This window comes from Doryrhamphus excisus, chromosome 8, assembly GCF_030265055.1.
Source record: "Doryrhamphus excisus isolate RoL2022-K1 chromosome 8, RoL_Dexc_1.0, whole genome shotgun sequence".
NCBI lineage: Eukaryota > Metazoa > Chordata > Actinopteri > Syngnathiformes > Syngnathidae > Doryrhamphus > Doryrhamphus excisus.
Window position 1 is genome coordinate 3246145 of NC_080473.1, and position 18812 is coordinate 3264956.

General features: G+C 43.9%; 3 protein-coding genes across 4 annotated transcripts; 2 read left to right on the forward strand and 1 right to left on the reverse strand.

The window, feature by feature from the left end:
- The first annotated feature begins 35 nt into the window (after positions 1-35).
- Positions 36-9316, forward strand: supt5h (SPT5 homolog, DSIF elongation factor subunit). Of its 2 annotated transcripts, XM_058079580.1 has the most exons (30): positions 36-182; positions 358-456; positions 1079-1232; positions 1327-1395; positions 2556-2567; positions 2648-2717; positions 2795-2863; positions 3167-3232; positions 3319-3349; positions 3431-3499; positions 3582-3833; positions 4415-4504; positions 4604-4674; positions 4777-4882; positions 5005-5095; positions 5176-5312; positions 5396-5551; positions 5639-5785; positions 5856-6002; positions 6087-6212; positions 6328-6412; positions 6519-6626; positions 6700-6802; positions 6897-7003; positions 7073-7178; positions 7267-7425; positions 7509-7677; positions 7780-7977; positions 8801-8896; positions 8990-9316. In XM_058079580.1, exons 2-30 carry the CDS (start codon positions 376-378, stop codon positions 9128-9130), a joined length of 3216 nt encoding a protein of 1071 aa, XP_057935563.1. In that variant the 5' UTR covers positions 36-182; positions 358-375; the 3' UTR covers positions 9131-9316. The 2 variants fall into 2 exon arrangements, with proteins under 2 accessions (XP_057935563.1, XP_057935564.1); XM_058079581.1 differs by lacking the exon at positions 2556-2567.
- On the reverse strand, positions 9284-11976 carry rnaset2l (ribonuclease T2, like). Its single transcript, XM_058079643.1, has 9 exons — positions 11925-11976; positions 10924-11111; positions 10637-10704; positions 10502-10559; positions 10365-10432; positions 10081-10194; positions 9956-10004; positions 9791-9865; positions 9284-9615 (listed from the first exon to the last, which is right to left on the reverse strand). The coding sequence occupies exons 2-9, from the start codon at positions 11101-11103 to the stop codon at positions 9436-9438; spliced, it is 792 nt and encodes a 263-aa protein (XP_057935626.1). The 5' UTR covers positions 11104-11111; positions 11925-11976; the 3' UTR covers positions 9284-9435.
- A 1829-nt stretch (positions 11977-13805) lies between these two features.
- LOC131134407 (cytochrome c oxidase subunit 7A2, mitochondrial) lies at positions 13806-14830 on the forward strand. The gene is made up of 4 exons (XM_058079664.1): positions 13806-13910; positions 14211-14297; positions 14386-14470; positions 14605-14830. Exons 1-4 carry the CDS (start codon positions 13896-13898, stop codon positions 14661-14663), a joined length of 246 nt encoding a protein of 81 aa, XP_057935647.1. The 5' UTR covers positions 13806-13895; the 3' UTR covers positions 14664-14830.
- Positions 14831-18812: the final 3982 nt, after the last annotated feature.

The window sequence follows — 18812 nt, forward strand, 5'->3', positions numbered from 1 at the left end:
AGTGAGACGTCTTTACTTTCGATCTATCAGCCACCCAAAGTCACGCGAGACCTTCCAGTTCCCCGGAAATCTTGCGAGTCTGATGGTTGCGCGAGAGTGTTTTTTTTTGAGTGATAGAAACAGGCTGACAAATCTCGCACATTTCTCGCACATCAGATCCCCCAATACGCGTATTAAAACGGGTAAGTAACGCTTCATTAGTCGTAAGCGCTCTTAAAGCTACCGTGAATGTAACAATGGCGCCAACCAGAATATAGTGGCACTGCTCGGCCTCGCGAAGTTGTTAGCTTAGCTTGAGCCGAACAGGCTACGTTTAATCCAAGCTATCTACATTGTTGTTTATTTTTGTATCTCCAGTCACTTTGCACCAGTAATATGTCTGACAGCGAGGATAGCGACTTCTCTGACAACCAGAGTGAACGAAGCAGCGACGGAGAGGCCGAGGAGGTGGAGGAGGTATGCTAATGCTAACAGAGCTTCAGCTGTATGCTAACAATAACATTGACCAATTGTCCGTACTGTCTGCAAACATCATACAATACATGCAATGGGAAAGTGCTGCAAATGCTGCATTCATAGAAGCATGCGACACTGATTGTAAGGAGGTTTTAGCACAAAGCACAAACCTTTTCTAAGAATAGGAATATGCACCGCACATTCAACATTTTGACTAGAAAAGTAATTGAACTGCATACGGTACATCACTGTCGCTTATTAGTCGTACTGTGGATTAGTTCACATGTCACAGGACCAAATAGCAGATAATAGAGTATTGTCAACCTCACTGTTGTGTAATCCAGTCCATAACCCAGATCGAGTGCAAACAGACCATGCTATTTGGTCATTTTTACGACTGTGACGAACTGAATGCTCCCCACTTTGCCTTCAATGGGTTTAATATGACACAGCAACATGTATTAAACACGAATTGTTTTTCTCTTGGACAGTCCATATTAGAAACTGATATTCAGGATTTGATTAAGAGTTTTAGAGCTGACAATGGAGATGTTTGGGATTAGGCAGCAAGTACCGAGCCAAAATGAGCTCCAATCACCACAGGGTTTGTCTTGACATTTAGGAGGAAGCGGCCAGTCCAGTGGGCAGTGACAAGGTAGCTGAGGAGGAGGGTGAGGACCTGGATGAGGATGAGTATGATGAAGAGGAGGAAGAAGACGACGAGGACCGTCCCAGGAAGAAGCCGCGACATGGCGGGTTCATCTTGGATGAAGCTGGTACGAACAGCCCATCTTCCTCCTGTTTTTTTTTCCCCCCACCTTCAACCTGTTTTGTCTCTCTCTAAACACTGCCCTTTTTTCTAACCCCCAGATGTGGACGATGAGTATGAGGATGAGGAAGAGCAGTGGGAGGTTGGAGCAGAGGACATCCTGGAGAAGGGTGAGGAACTAAATACATGTAATAGGCTTTCCCAGTGGGAGTCACATATCTGAATGGCGGTCACAAACGTTGTGAAAAGAATGAACACAGGCTTTGTTTTGATGAAGGCACTAATGTAAACTGTCGTAAAGAGTGCGTGTTGTCTGACCGCTGAACTCTTTGTGTCGTTGGTGCCAAGATAATAATTTCCGTCCATTTGTTTAAAAGTGTCCAAGCTACAGAATAACATTTCGGTGATTCATATTTTTGCTCAGTTAATATGTTCTCCCCGTGCATGCGTGGGTTTTCTCCGGGTACTCCGGTTTCCTCCCACATTCCAAAAACATGCTAGGTTAATTGGCGACTCCAAATTGTCCACAGGTATGAATGTGAGTGTGAATGGTTGTTTGTCTATATGTGCCCTGTGATTGGCTGGCGACCAGTCCAGCGTGTACCCCGCCTCTCGCCCGAAGACAGCTGGGATAGGCTCCAGCACCCCCGCAACCCTCGTGAGGAAAAAGCGGTAGAAAATGAATTAATGAATAATATGATAGAAATATTTACTGAATGCCCATCCCATGTGTGAAACCAGACTCCTCCCCATTATATAGTGTATTCATAATAAAATGACGGACACATAAACCTCTGTTGGATAAAGTAAAGTATGTCTATTGGGTAAACATATTAATAAGGTCTAAGCTCTCCCAAATGTTTCTCATGTGGTCAGTAAAAGTTTTATTTAGGCCATACAGAAGACTTTACTCGGGTGGTCAACCTTGGCAATATTGTCTTCATCCATGACACCATGCAAGAAGCCAAACCCTAACTATGGCTACAACTCATATACGTATGTGAAAGCTGGAACACTAGAAGAGCATTTTTAGTAGTTCCGTGCATTGACATGGTGCCAACACGGACTCTGCTTGTGTCTACAGTCATTAATGTCTGCTTTGTTTTTCTCCCGTCATGGTTTGTGCTGCCTCTGCCCGACTCCACCCTGATGATTTTCTCTTTCTTTCAACATTCTCCCACGTCAATATCTTTCTTCTCTTCTTCTTCCTCACCGACTTCATCCTCCACCTTTCATTGTGTTACGCCTCAACCCTCATGTAACTCTCCCCGCTGCTCGCCTTCACCCTAATCCTCCTTCCTTCTTCCTCTGTGGCCATGCTGCTACACAGAGGAGGCTGAAGGTAAGTCTCGTCTTCATCGCTCACAAAACACTTTAATTATCATTGTGTTCAAGCTCTTCTTCTCTGCCTGCTTCTTTAAGCGTCCAACATCGACCATGTGGTCCTCGATGACGATCATTCTGGTTCCCGAAGGCTGCAGAACCTCTGGAGGTGACATCACATGACTTACATTTAGAGGGGACTATTTATTTGGCTCTGGAAAAACAATTTTTTTTTGTGGTGCACAGAGACTCACGAGAGGAGGCGCTCGGGGAATACTACATGAGGAAGTATGCCAAGTCCTCAGGAGGCGAGCGGTGAGAATTTTTTTGGTTCCATGTTTTCTGTTCTGTTTTTTAAACTTCTGACACTTTCCTAGCAAAAATCCTCAGCAAAATTATAAGTTTTTTGCTCACTTTTCATGCCCTTGCTATGTAAGTGAAACCTTTCACCACTATTATTCCAATGTAGGTACAGGCCTACAGTCAGTATTATATATTTAATGTCTTAATTATTCAAAGAAAAGTGCTGTATTTTTAATTTACAAGACACTGTTAAAAGTTCTATTATTCCAATGCAGATAGATGGAGTTTGTTTTTTTTTTATTCTGTGGTGTGTAGCCACTCTCGAGGGTCCGAGGAGCTCTCTGACGACATCACACAACAGCAGCTACTTCCTGGAGTCAAGTATGTAAACGGCAAACCCACCAATCAGAAAACAAGTTGACCCAAAGCAAGTTGTTTGACTCTTAAACTGTGTTTGTCAACATCAGGGATCCTAATCTGTGGACAGTCAAGTGTAAGGTGGGAATCCTTCAAATCCTCATTTCATCACACACACACCCAACACATGCAAACTCAGGGTGTCATATTCTATCTTCCCAGATTGGGGAGGAGAGGGCCACGGCCATCGCGTTGATGAGGAAATTCATCGCCTATCAGTTTACTGACACAGTAAGAAATGCTGCAGAAGAGAGTCCGTTTTCCATTTTGTGCACACAGTGTGAAGTTTAAATCTTAACTGTCATTCCTACAGCCGCTTCAGATCAAGTCTGTGGTGGCCCCGGACCATGTGAAGGGCTACATCTATGTGGAGTCCTACAAGCAGCCGCACGTCAAAGCGGCTATCGAGGGCATTGGAAACCTTCGCATGGGCTTGTGGAACCAGCAGATGGTTCCCATCAAGGAAATGACAGATGTCCTTAAAGTGGTCAAAGAGGTCACCAACCTGAAGCCCAAATCCTGGGTCAGGCTCAAGCGAGGCCTGTACAAAGACGACATCGCACAGGTACTCCTGGGAACACTCGGTTACCTGGGCAACACATCAGTTAGGCGTGTCCTGATGCAGCCTTTTCACTTCTGATCCAATACTGATTTTGTAGCTTTGAATATCGGCCGATACTGAGTTGATATCAACATGACTAATGTGCATTTCTATTGTTTATTTTGCAGCGTGGAATATTAGAAAAGCACAAGTCAACCATACTTTTTGCAATGTGTGATATTAGACAAGGCTTGATGGAGTGATATTACGTAGAGAACAATGGCCAGTATGCATGAGGGAAAACTACCCATTTACTTCTTTATGCATGTGCTGTATAGTTCTTCTTGTGCCACACCGCTGACGGCTGACATTCCTGCTCCTTGCTACTTTGTTAGCATGCTAGCAAACGGACAGTGAGAGTCTGGAATTGGAGTGCCAATATTGGAGTTTTGAGATGCAGGCTGATATAATTATTCGTATTTATTTATTTATTTTGCTGACATCGACCCGACATCGATATCAGAGCGGGGCATCCCTAACATTAGTTTGAGTAGAAGAAAAAAAGTTGTTTTAAAGTCAGTGCATTTCTTTTGCTTGATCTGCAGGTGGACTATGTTGAGCCGAGCCAGAACACCATCTCCCTGAAGATGATCCCTCGCATTGACCTGGACCGCATCAAGGCCAAGATGAGCTTGGTAGGTTGAGGTTTCACACACACACACACACACACACACACACACACACACACACACACACCAGGTCAGTCACTTAAACCTCTTTTTGTTTGTGTGCAGAAAGACTGGTTTGCTAAGAGGAAGAAGTTCAAGAGACCTGCTCAGAGGCTGTTTGATGCTGAAAAGATCAGGTAAGCACTCACAGGTTGCCTACTAATTTCTTGTAAAATCAATATGACGAAGCCAAATAGAAACAGGGCCGTCTGTTTGACTTGGGGCTATTTTATTGGCAGGTCGCTGGGAGGGGAGGTCAGCCATGATGGAGACTTCATGATCTTCGAGGGGAACCGTTACAGCCGCAAGGGATTTCTGTTCAAGAGCTTTGCCATGTCGGCTGTGGTGAGCAAGAAGCCCTCTGATGATTTCCTCACTAAAACATCCTTCAATTCAGTGCAAGCACATTACATTCTGTGTGCACATATAATTTGATACAATGCAGTATATGTGTCCTCTTGAGACAGATCACAGACGGTGTGAAGCCCACTCTGTCAGAGCTGGAGAAGTTTGAAGACCAGCCGGAGGGAATTGACCTCGAGGTGGTCACAGAGTCAGGTGTGCGAGGCGGCCACTGAGGATGTAAGACCTGTACCTGCAAGTGTCGGCTGGCTACAAGTGTGCATGTGTTTTTGCAGGTAAGGAGCGAGAGCACAACCTGCAGGCAGGTGACAACGTGGAGGTGTGTGAGGGGGAGTTGATCAACTTGCAGGGAAAGATCCTGAGTGTGGACGGCAACAAGATCACCATCATGCCCAAGCATGAAGACCTGAAGGTACACACATCCACCATTATGAACACTCAGAGAACAATACATTCGCCACAATCCTCAGTCCCAAAAATACGACCTCGATACAGGACCCCCTGGAGTTCCCGGCTCACGAGTTAAAGAAATACTTCCGCATGGGTGACCACGTGAAGGTGATCGCCGGGCGTTATGAAGGTGACACGGGGCTCATCGTACGAGTGGAGGAAAACTTTGTCATCCTCTTCTCCGACCTCACCATGCACGAGGTTCCTGCTTGTCTCCATCACACACTAGTTATTAGAGTCCAGAGTCAGCCTCAAAAGCCCGAGCTGCTTGTCTTTTCCTGCCCGCAGCTGAAGGTGTTGCCCAGGGATCTGCAACTCTGCTCAGAAACGGCGTCTGGCGTTGACGCGGGGGGCCAGCACGAGTGGGGGGAGCTGGTGCAGCTGGACCCGCAGACGGTGGGAGTCATTGTGCGGCTGGAGAGGGAAACGTTTCAGGTGATTTGTCCACACATGGCACCCGAAGAGATGTGATCAAGTGATGCCACCGAGAACCTTCCCTTCACAGGTGTTGAACATGCACGGGAAAGTGCTGACAGTGCGTCACCAGGCGGTCAACCGCAAGAAGGACAACCGCTTTGCTGTGGCACTGGACTCGGAGCAAAACAATATCCACGTCAAAGACATCGTCAAGGTTATTGACGGCCCGCACTCGGTAAGGATGTAATGTAACTCGGCAATGGCTACCATTAAATTTCACGCTTTCACACTAAAATTTAAAAGTCTGTGCCACATCCAGGGCCGTGAAGGCGAGATTCGCCATCTTTTCCGAGGATTCGCCTTTCTGCATTGTAAGAAACTCGTGGAGAACGGAGGAATGTTTGTTTGCAAGACCCGGCACCTCGTGTTGGCCGGTGGCTCCAAGGTCAGCCCCTTGTTGCCCGACGTTCATACACTTGCATTTTCTGCTCACATGCACGCTGCCATCGCTTGATCAACTAGCTAAATGCATTTTTGACACGGTTAATTGTGTCTTTCAGCCCAGAGACGTGACCAACTTCACAGTGGCAGGATTCGCTCCCATGAGCCCTCGCATCAGTAGCCCCATGCACCATGGCGGTGGCGGTAAGTGACTCCTTCTGGCTGATTAAATGTGCCCCTCAGTGGCAACGACAGGTTCCTTTCACCTTTGGGTCTCTGGGTGTTTGACGCAAGTGTCATCACCCTGCAGGTGCACAGCAACGAGGGGGAGGAGGAGGCGGCATGGGGCGGGGCCGAGGTCGAAGAGACAACGAGCTGATCGGTCAGACAGTTCGCATCTCTCAGGGACCTTACAAAGGTAACAAAGGTCACAATAACAAAGCCAGGGTGTTTGTATTTCATCTCCAATGGAAGCTGTGGACATGTCCCAGGTTACATTGGTGTGGTGAAGGACGCCACAGAGTCAACAGCCAGGGTGGAGCTTCACTCCACCTGTCAGACCATCTCAGTAGACAGACAGCGCTTAACCACCATGTGAGTCGCAATTATCGAACTTTTTTGGTTTGTTTTTTCCCACCGTTTGCAACATAAGGTTGTAACACAGATCCATACTCCTCCTGTCCATCAGGGGCGCACAGAAACACACTGGAATGACCTCCACCCACGGGCGCACCCCCATGTATGGCTCAGGCTCTAGGACGCCCATGTGCGGCTCTCAGACGCCGCTGCATGACGGTGAGATGCTTACAATGTGATTGGCTAAGGGCAATGCCGCTCTCATGCACACCTTTTTTTCCTCACCAGGAAGCCGCACACCTCACAGCGGCTCGCAGACGCCACTGCATGATGGGAGCAGAACGCCCGGCCAGAGCGGAGCATGGGACCCCAACAACCCCAACACACCTTCAAGGTGAGGTGTACACACACACATAGTCAGGGTTCTCACAGCTGATTGAAAATGATTTTAATGGTAATATTTCCTGGTCTTGTCTCTTCAGGAACGATGAGGAGTATGACTTTGGCTATGATGACGAACCCTCGCCCTCCCCTCAGGGCTACGGGGGGACGCCCAACCCACAGACACCAGGTTACCCAGAAGTCCCCTCCCCACAGGTCAACAATCAGTACAACCCTCAGACGCCTGGCACACCTGCTATGTGAGTACTGTCTGATGGACACAGGCTTTGATTTCTCCTCTTCCATTCCAATACATTCCAAATGTCACCATGTGCCCATGCAGGTACAACACGGAGCAATATTCCCCCTACGCCGCCCCCTCCCCTCAAGGTTCCTACCAGCCTAGTCCTAGTCCTCAGAGCTACCACCAGGTGGCACCTTCACCTGTGGGCTACCAGAACACACACTCGCCAGCCAGCTACCATCCAACCCCTTCACCCATGGCCTACCAGGTAACGTCCTTCCTTTTCATTTTCATTGCAGCATGACTGCAGCTTACCTACGCTGTAAACAACAGGAAGACTGTACACATCTAACCCTCGTCTTTGCCACAGGCCAGTCCCAGTCCTAGTCCAGTCGGCTACAGCCCCATGACCCCCGGAGCGCCCTCTCCTGGTGGCTACAACCCTCACACTCCAGGTTCAAACATCGAGCAGGGCGGCAGCGACTGGGTGACCACTGACATCCTGGTTCGGGTCAAGGACTCCTTTATGGACCTGATGGGACAGACGGGGGTCATCAGGAGTGTCACGGTGAGAAACATGAATATCTTGTTGTCGCCATTGGTTACTGGTCAGTGAATGTTCTGCTGTGAGGCACGGAGCATCAAGTCAGCTCGAGGTAGGAGAGAGAAAAAGACACGCCATTGCCACGACACAATGATTGACATCACGCAGCAGAATAAGGCCCCGTCCACATGGAAATGTACCTGGGATTTTTTGGGAGGCGAAAATAATGTAATACACAAGGCAGACCTACGTAAGGCACTGTAAGAAGACACGTACACGGAACCACGTGACACACCAAACTAGAGAAGAAGAAAGAATACATGTACACTTGAAATATTCCAATATTATAGTGCTGTGTCGGCTTTTCATTTCTGGTCACATGGCAGCGACGGGCCGGTGACGTCACCGTTTTCAGAAAGTAGCAGCTTTATTGTCTACACGGCACTGACAAGCTGACGTCGTCAGATTTTCTTACTCTGCGCGCCGTTTTGAACAAAATACCATTTCAGGGCACCCGGAACCAAGTTTCCATGTGGATGAAAGGCTGAAACGAAGAAAACGCTTTACTGTTTTGACCTGAGAACATTTACAGAGAAACAAAAAACGCATGGCAGAACCTGCTCGTCTCTCATTTCCCCCTGGTTTTGTGTAATTGTACAGCTGCTGCCTTTTTAAAGCAGAGGGCGCATGTCTATGATGATCCCAGCAAATGGCTGCAGTGTTTTGTTTTCTTATTCTGTTAATGTATTTATCCCTAAAATTCAGGTTCACATCAAATGGTAATAATAATAAAATTAAATAATAATAAAAATAATCAAACTGACTTGACTTGTTTTCCTGTTTGCAGGGTGGGATGTGCTCTGTGTTCATGCAGGAGTCTGAGAAGGTGGTCAGCGTCAGCAGCGACCACCTGGAGCCGGTCACCCCCACCAAGAACGACAAAGTTAGTGCTTCCGGACAAACTACTTTGACCTTCTCCTTTGCCGTGTCACTAAAGCGATGTGAAAGCAGTCTGGGATGTTTTGTGTGGTTGCAGGTGAAAGTCATTCTGGGGGAACACCGCGAGGCGACAGGGACCTTGCTGAGCATCGATGGCGACGACGGCATTGTACGCAAAGTGCTTGACAAGCAGCTGATGATCCTCAACCTGAGGTTCCTAGGATGTCTGGGCCACTGAGGTCCACACACAGCCGTGTCCGTGTCCTCCCTCTCACACATCACATGGATTTGTGTGGCTTATCAGAATTTTACTGCCCAGATAAATGTTTATGTATCCTTCTGTTTTTATTTTATGTTTGCATCTTTTTGTTTGATTCAGTTAGTTTTTAGTTACCATGATTTCAATAAACTGTCAACAGGCCAACACACATTGTGTTTTTTTTTTTTTTTTTACTCAGCTTGTAAAAGGGACCAAAAGGACAGGCGTTATTTGTATAAGTATAAGGTTGCGGCGGTGTGGAAGCAGCTTCTGGCGCTGTGGTGTCAGTCGCAGGGTTGCAGCGGCCGCTGATGGTCGATGGGGAAGTAGTAGAAGGAGCCTTCTGTCGGGCAAGGGTGTCCTTTGTAAATGGCTGTGGTCCTTGGGTTGTCGTCATGGTGATCACAGCCCACAGTCATGTTGCGAGACAGACGAATCTTGACCTGAAACCACACTTCTCGTTCCTGAGGGGGGGGGGGTCACAGACAAAGTTTGTTTTTTTCTTCCATGTGTCGCATAGCTAAAACTGCATCTCAAGAGCAACATTTCTTTTACATCCTCATGGAATTATGTTAACGGTGATGTAACGGAGGAGGCGGAGCTAGCAGCCATCACGTTTAGCCTTTAGATTTGATTTACCTGGTCGTCTGTGATACACTGGATCTCACACTTGTCACCGATTAGTGGAACTAGAACGTTCAACACCTCAGACAGCTGTCAGTACACACACACACACAGATTTGAGTGTCCTCCAAAGATAACTGAGCTGATTTTGGCATCACGTTCGTTACAGGAAGTTGTTACCTTATAGGGTCGTTCACAGGATGGCTTGATCCCACCATCCTCCAATGCTCTGCAACATACAAGTGCAGCTTGTAATAAAACATGTCCAAGGGTTGTCATGGTAATGTGTGTGTGTGTGTGTTAACTTTTGCAGGTTGAAGTGTTGCCGCAGTTTCAGGCACTTCTGGAAGTATTGGAGCGGAGAGTTGAATCCCTCCACACACGCCGCACACACTCCATGCTTCTTCCACTCGTCCTTCCTGGTGCAGATACACACACACACACACACACACACACACACACACACACACACACACACACTGATGGTCTTTTGTATTCAATTGGATGCTTCACAAAAAGTGACTTCCTGTCTCTGTAGTGCCGTGCTTCCTAAAAACATGGCCACTACAGCTTGTCTGATGGTTCGCACCAGAATTGGAAGTTGGATTTGCTTTTGACTAAAGATGGCCACTCTTCTTCCAGAAGCTCCTGCACCTCCTAGGGGGGGGGGGGACATGAATCAATCATCTGTCAGCACCTCAGCACAGTCGTCTGTGGGCGTCTCACCTGAACATCGGACAAGAAGATGGGCCAGCAGCTGCAGCATCTCATCACCTTCATGGGCCTGAAAGCACAGACAGACGGCACGGCGTCAGCAGCAGAGATGAAAGGTGGGGCCTTGACTGACTTGATGGTGTTTACCACAGGCCGTGAATCAACCACTTGTTGACACGGGGAGGAATACTGCACAGAGAAATGTTGTCTAGAGACTAGAGACAGAAGGAAACACCAACATCATCTCCTGCATGTTCAAAAAAAACTCTCCTTCCTTCCATAATTTCCTGTAATGCATCCTTGCTCGCATCTAGCTTCCTTCGTTTTCTTTCTTCTTCTCCATATCTTACATCACCACTTCTCTCCTCCTTCCCTTCACTACACTTGACTTATGTTATGAGTGAATGTTTAGCAGTGAGGATGAAGAGAATCACCTGACAGAAGCCTCCAGGCCACTGCAGCCCGAACGTGAGACAAGTCCAAGAACAAGGCAGACCATTGCTAAGCTCTTGGTATGGTCTGCCATTTTTGTAGTCTTCACATTCAGCAGTGCCGTCAGACAGCAAAGCTGCAGGACTCAGACACACCAGCAGAGGCAGCAGCCAGCAGAACATCTTCGGTTCTACACAAGATTGAAAAAAGTACAATTTTATTGTCATTTCCGATGAAAATTGATCTTCCAATTCCATATAATAACTCAAAACATAAGACAGTTCTGTTCCATGGTGTTTTCATGCAAGAGCAGCTATACCTTTCTGATTGAGGCAATTCTTTTTGCTTTCACATTTTCATGTTCATTTTCGAGTTCTAACTATATTTTAACTTTGGGTTTGTTGCTTGTTGTTGCTCACTGCGAACTCGAACCTGTTCATATTGGACTCCAGTCGACTGGACACAGGATGGGCGGCTGCCCTTCTCTGTTTTTTGCTTGTTTCTTCAACGTTTTTCCCTTTTATGATGGACTATCTTAGTAATACATAGCATTTGATTGTACATGACTTCTACTTATGCGTACCTGTATGCCCGTTTGCCCCCCATCTCTTTGAGTCGATGACGTCACGTGACACCCAGTGATTGGGGTGCTTTTTCATGTGTAGAGGGCTCTAATAATGCTAATAATGTTCAAACTCAAGGTCGTAAACAGTTTTTCTACGCTCTAACTATAAACATATGTATAGATGTATGTATGTACGTATCTATGTGTGTATACGTATGTATATATATATTATATATATGTTATATATATGATATATATGGTATAGTTAGAGCATAGAAAACCTGTTTACGACCTTGAGTTTGAACATTATTAGCATTATTATATATATATATGCGTATAGAGCGTTTAGAGCATCCCGTTTAGAGTAGAGTAGAAAGCAATAAGATAAGCGTCATGTACTGTAGATCAGATAAAGTCACAAAGAAATAGGAAGCTTACCAGAAAGGTGGCATTGATGTACTGAGCTTTGTGCATGTTCACGCCGGCTTCGCTTTCGAGAAAAAAAGGGAAGTTGAAGTCGTGGGGGAGGGGGGTATAAACACAAAAACTATTATACTTTCTCCCGTGAATAAGCCAGAAGTGAGCACGCTTAGAAAAGGTCAGCGCTTTGGCTCACAGCTTCACACTCAAATGAAGACAAAAATGCCAATGGTTTATTTGGAACATACAGTACATAAGGCTACACTGACATATACATAGTATACATATATGTATACATATATCAGAGGGTGGGCAGCAAGATCCAAATATTGATAGTATTGATAACATTGTTTGCATCAGTATCGAATCTGTTTCTGAGTTTCTATTCGAGCTGTCAGATTTTAATCCAATTATCACAAATTTAAAATTAATTCTGATTAATCACCATTTGCAACTATGTCTGAATTCTGCCAATTCTACGGTGTTTTATTGAACGAAAGGTAAAAGACAGGACAGGATAATGTACTGTATATTTGTTTGTATTAACAGCTCCAATTTAACTGAGAATTTAATTCAAGCTAAAACATAGCACACTCTAGTTTCTTAAATATTTCAATCACACTTGAATCGCTGTGTTATTTTGGGCATTGAGGGGTTGCATTTAAAGACACCACGTAACTTGAATTCACGTTTTGAGTTTCTGGAATTTCCCAATATGCAGAAAATAAGAATATAAAGATAAGACACACACGCATAGTAAAGACATTGTTGTGATGTTAGAAGTGTCCCTGAATGCATCTCACGGCCATCTAGTGACAATGAGGAAGTGTCGTTCCAAGGCTGAAAGGACTTGAGAGGCGTTTGTGAGTTGAAGATAGCCATAAATAGTCTTGCACTGTGTTGATGTGTTTGGTCAGAATAAAGTTATGAAAGAGCGTCAGACACTGTGGGGAATCGACACTGTGCCATTGTATTGTGTGTGTGTGTGTGTTTTGTTGTGTTCTTCAAATTGTGTACAAATTCAGGGAATACGTTTTTGGACAATGGAGGACTCTGGGGGTAAAAAAGCCCAAATTTGATAGTTTGTTTGTACTTCTTTGGCAGTAAAAAAAATAAAAATTGAGTAAAGTAAACACAAACCAACTTTGAATTTTGTGATTTCACTGTATATGTAAGTATTTTTTAATGAATACAGCCTTTTAGTAAAAAACAAACAAAAACAATCGCACACATAAGCAGATTGCACACGTTTTTGCCAAATTAACAAAAATACAAACATAAGTAATTCGGACAATTTCATGATATGGAGTATTCTACACTGGTCATTTGGTGACAGTAATGTTTGGTCAGACACACAAGCACCAGACTCGATCACTGCAACAGCAGGCACTTATTGTAGGTTTGCATGAACTCAACTGCCTGTCCACCTGTAACCTGTTTTTAAGTCTACTATATTGGGTAATATGAGTGAAAACGTGAATATAGGGGTGCTATTTCATGTCTACAAGGCTCTAATTATGTTAAAACATTTTTCAGAAGATTTATACAAAGGCTCTAATTATGTTAAAACATTATTCAGAAGATTTATACAAACATATTTGATGTATAAATAAGGAACGTTAATGGCTTTGCGTAATAAAGAGATAAATATGCAATAGCGGATGGTAATAGCATATGAATGACTTGGATTGGGGATAATGATATTATTTACATACTGTAAATAACAGTACTGTAAATAACAGTATAACAATACATACTGTATTGTTCTACTGCTTCCCTAAATGTTCAACATTTTGCATTCAATTTGAATCATAAAGAGGAAAGAGAAGCAGACATAAGAGGAAGTTGTGTTTCTATTTGTCCTCTCCAGCGGACCATAGTTCACTGGCACACATTCACTTTGTGTGTGTGTGTGTGTGTGTGTGTGTGTGTGTGTGTCCTTGATAGGGTGAAGCAAAGTCAGCAACAGAGGACTTTTGACTGGCAGACATGAATCCGTTTGTGGTAAATGGTCTTTTCCTCGTCCTTGTGCATGCACTTCATGTGGAATACTTCTCTAATAAGGTTTTATTTTCGGACACAAGATACAGTTGACCTTTACTCTGCGGCTCTTTAAAATAGACTGTGACGATAACATAGTTGAGTTCCATTTACTTCACCTTGGTTAGATAGAGCTTCCATTGCAACAAATCAAATAAACATGACTTTCATTTTTACATTCCACCACTGACTGTTGTGTGTTTAGGATTATTGTTGCACGTGTCTTTATTTACCAAGTGAAACCTTTCCAACTTGTGCTTCCAGAGACTTCCGGCTCTGCTCGGCCGGACCTTCAGTACGTCTAGCAGACATCTGAGGAACAAAGTTCCAGAAGCCCAGAAACTCTTCCAGGTTTGGTCAGGTTGTGACTTAACACGCTGCGACCTCTAGTGGCCGTCTTTCTCTAACACACCCTATGTTGTGTTATGTACGGTAACAGCAGGACAATGGACTGCCCGTCCACATCAAAGGAGGGGCAGGTGACGTCATTCTGTACCGCGCCACCATGACACTGACTATTGCTGGTTAGCACTTTTAACATTTTAAGTACAATCACCGATTTGTTGTTTTTGGTAATGGTTTTGTTTATTTAGAACACCCATAACAAAGTGATCTTTAAGTACATGTTTACACTGACTGTCAATGTTGTTCTCCATAGGATGTTGTTACTCCATGTACTGGCTGCTCGTGGCCTCCATGCCTCATAAGAAGGCTTAGATCTACCTGGGCTACGTCTACTTCCTGCACAAGACTACTTATATGATGAGCGGCAGTATTCTGTGTTCCTAGAAATGTCTGAAATGACCACATTCTTCTTATTTAGCTGATAATGCTCACATCTTCACTTGTGGAATAACCACTAATAAAGTCTACATCGACCTCAAGTGAAAGGAATTGGACCTGTGTTCACTCGCCTGCTAACCTCAACCTTAGCTAACCGTTTTAGACCAAAGGTGACACACTGATGCGTCGATGTTTTTAAATTGATGTCAGTCAAAGATTTTAATCATCATTAGATGTCTTTATACTTCACTATTGCATGGTATTGTCAGTTAAATATAATTCAAATATGTGTCTTTATTGTTTAACTGCATCAGCACCACTGGTGGACACAAGAGGGCGCCATTTACACATAAAACACTACACACTGCCTTCAAGTCAATTTACAAAAACTTCACCTGTTAGGGAAAACAATTCTTCTAGGTCTAGAACGAATCATTTATTGCAATACGGGGACTAGAATGAGGTTTTATAATCGGACTAAGATGAGAATGATTACCTTATGATGGGACGAGGACTAGAATCAGGTCTTCTGATTGGACTTGGACTATGATGAATTAATTATAGGACTAGTATAGCAGATGCTCCCTCCTTCCGCTCAGAGCCGTGCTGAACGCCTGATTGACTGTCCAAACTCTTAACCCGGTTTGCATTCTCGACTCCCAAAGCTCCTGTGTTCGAGACCAGCGCTAGGCAGACTGAAACAGATGGGTTACATTAGAATGAAGGATTATGATAGGCCTTGGGATACAACCAGCACTAAAATAAGGGTTTATGATAGGTTTAAGACTAGAATGTGGGTTTATGACAGGCCTAGGGATACAATGGGGGATTGAGATAGGACTGGGGTAAAATAAGGGTTTATGATAGGTTTAGGGCCAGAATGAGTGATTATGACAGGCCTACGGCTAGATTGGTGGATTATGACAGGCCTAGGGATACGATGGGGGATTAAGATAGGACTAAAATGAAGATTTAAGATAGTTTAGGGCTAGAAGGGGGGTTTATGATAGGTCTACGGCTAGAATTAGGGAGTATTATAGGACTAGTGTGAGCATTTAAGATATGACTAGGATAAAATAAGGATTTATATTAGGCATTGGGCTAGAAATAGGGATTATAATAGGAGTAGGACTATAATAATGCATCGTGGTAGGCCTAGGACTATAATGGAGGATTATGATAGGAATAGAATGAAGGTTTATGATAAACCTAGGGCTAGAATGAGGTATTATTATAGGACTAGAGCTCGAATAAGAGATTATTAAAGGACTATAATGAAGGTTTATGATAGGCATAGGGCAAGAATGAGGGATTATGATAAAGATAGAATTAGCCATTATGTTAGGACTACTGGGGATTATTATAGGACTACAATTATGAATTATGATGGGACTAGAATGAGGTAATATTATAGGACTACAAATATGCATTATGACAGGACTGGAATCATGGATTATGATAGGACGAGAATGAGGAATTATTATAGGGCTAGAATGAGGGATTATTATAGGACTACAATTAGTCATTATGATAGGACTATGATGGATTATTATAGGAAGGCAATGAGGCATTATGACAGGACTGGAATGATGGATGATGATCGGACTAGAATGAGGGATTATTATAGGACTAGAATGAGGGATTATGATAGTACTAGGACTAGAATAAAGGTTAGGATTTTGGTGAGGATGAGAGATAGGGATAGTGTTAGGGTTATGGTTGGGATTAGGTTACGGGATAATGACATTTGGGATGCTAATTGATCGACCTGCAGACAGAGAGCCGCCCACTTTGATGATTGACACATGCACAGTGTTGACGTAACTACTGTTTGGGGTGATTATACTTTATGACTCCATGTCACCAATGTCAGCGCCAGTCAAAGTGAAAGCATTTCACAATGTGTGCGTGTGTGTGTGTGTGTGTCTCAGTCATCAGGAAAGGAATGAGATTCTCCCGGTTGTGTGACCTTTGACCCATCTGTAGTGTGCCCAGCTAGTGACTGTCCAGAGGAGGCAAAATCTTTAACCCGTACGGAAAAGTTTGTGTTGTCCAAGCAGGAAGTACAAATCCAAGTGGACACTTCCTGCGTGGACTGGAGCAAACACGCTGCTGCACGCTGTTTGAAATGATTTTGTTGTGTGCAAATATGCCTGGAATGTTCTTATATAAGCACCATTGTTTGTGGAGACAAATGAGAGGTGACACGGCGCTACGCTCCACTCTGCACACCTACACACACTGCAACAATTTCACTTCATCAAGATCAAAAATTGGTTATAGTCCACTTCAAATATGCACCATCAAATCTAAACCTTTCCACTTCATATACTGTAGATGGGAATGGTGTATAAAATAAACAAATGGCTACTTTATCTATCAGTATATCTCAATTCATTTATGTATGTAACTATGTACAGTATATCTGTATTTACTGTATGCATTTACAGTACAGTTTTTAAAAAATGAAGATGTGGTCAACTTTCTATGCAGAGAAGGCTTAGGGAAAAAAAACGAAGGATTCAATTTTGCTTCTTTCTGCTCCTTTTCAGACACACTGGATTGTGTAAAGCACGTAATGTTTCTTAATGTAACTTGTTAAACATGTTCAAAAACGACCTATCAGACCTGTTCACACATTCCTCATGATCGTTTTCCAGGCAGAGGACACCTCTTCCAGGAATCACGGAACACGACAAAGTGAAAGTGACACCAAGTGACTCTTTGCTGTTGATGCTACCAGTTTACCTTCACTTCCAGATTGGGACAAACAAAGGAATTAGCATTTAGTCATTCAAACAAGTGAGCGTGAGCAACTAATTAGCTGCAGGATGAGTGCTCTCAGCGACAGGAAGAGGGCATGAGCGGACAGGAAATTGAAGTCTTTTTTGGTGTTTTTTGTTTTTGCTTTTCGAAATGAAAAGATCAACAGCAGGAGGACTTTTTCTTGTTTTTCATCCTCTGATTTCACTGAGTACTGAGTCTTCTATCGGCTTCCTGCACAGGAAGTTGAGCGTGTGCAATTATGTCTCCTGAAGTGCACCAAAAATATTCCCAACAGACTTTCATCTAAAGCAGGGGTCTCAAACACGCGGCCCGTAGGCCAAATGTGGCCCCCAGGACACTAGTTTGAGGCCCTTGCCTTGATATGAAAGTTTAATGTTAGTGCGGCCCGTGCAAGTTTGATATGGATGCTGTATGGTATCATGTACCCTGAAAAAAATATTCAGTTTGATTATTGTTCATGTTAAAGGTTAAATAACTGTTAATAGATATCCTCCCTATCCGTGTGGAAGTGGTAAGTTTTTGGCTTTTTAAGTTTAAAGGAAATAACTTGGAGGCTACCATTAAGGTCGCTAGCTCTCTAGTTTGCGAGTTAGCATGTGTCTCAAGACCCTGCAGTTGCGCAATATGTTGTAAATAAAGAGTATAAATGTGACTATAGTCATGTTTTGTCATGTCTACAGGGCTCTAATAATGCTTTGTTCATTTTAATCTGAAAAAAATAATTTGTCTACCCACCAACTATACGTGGTTTCTTAAGTTTTTATTATTTGCCGTTTTATTATTATTATATTTATTTATTACGGATTGATCAATTTTCTTTGTTCTTGATCTTATTTTGTGTAGAAAAATAAAAATGAAGACATTTGAGAACAGTGTAATGTTTTATCAGAGCTTTTCTTGTAGAAAATCGGAACCAAAGCAAAGTTTATTCATTTTTCTGTTTTTAATAATTGTGTGTTGTTTTTTTTTTTTTGGAAAACCTGATGCGGCCCAGCCTCGCCCAGACCCTAGCTCCAGTGGCCCCCAGGTAAATTGAGTTTGAGACCCCTGATCTAAAGTATGGTGACGAACGCGACTGATTTTTCCCGCCAAGGAGAGCGAGACATCTGATAGACCTCTGCTTTCAGAGGTCTATTTTTCGAGCAGACTTCTTGTTTTATGTCTGGTCTCAGACGCTAATTAGCGCCTTCCTGCTATTAGCATCTAGCCTGTAGCTACGTCTGGGTCTTTGTAGAGACCTCCATGAGCCGCTGTAGCCAATCATGCGGCCGTGACGTTCTATCCTTCCTCCATGGA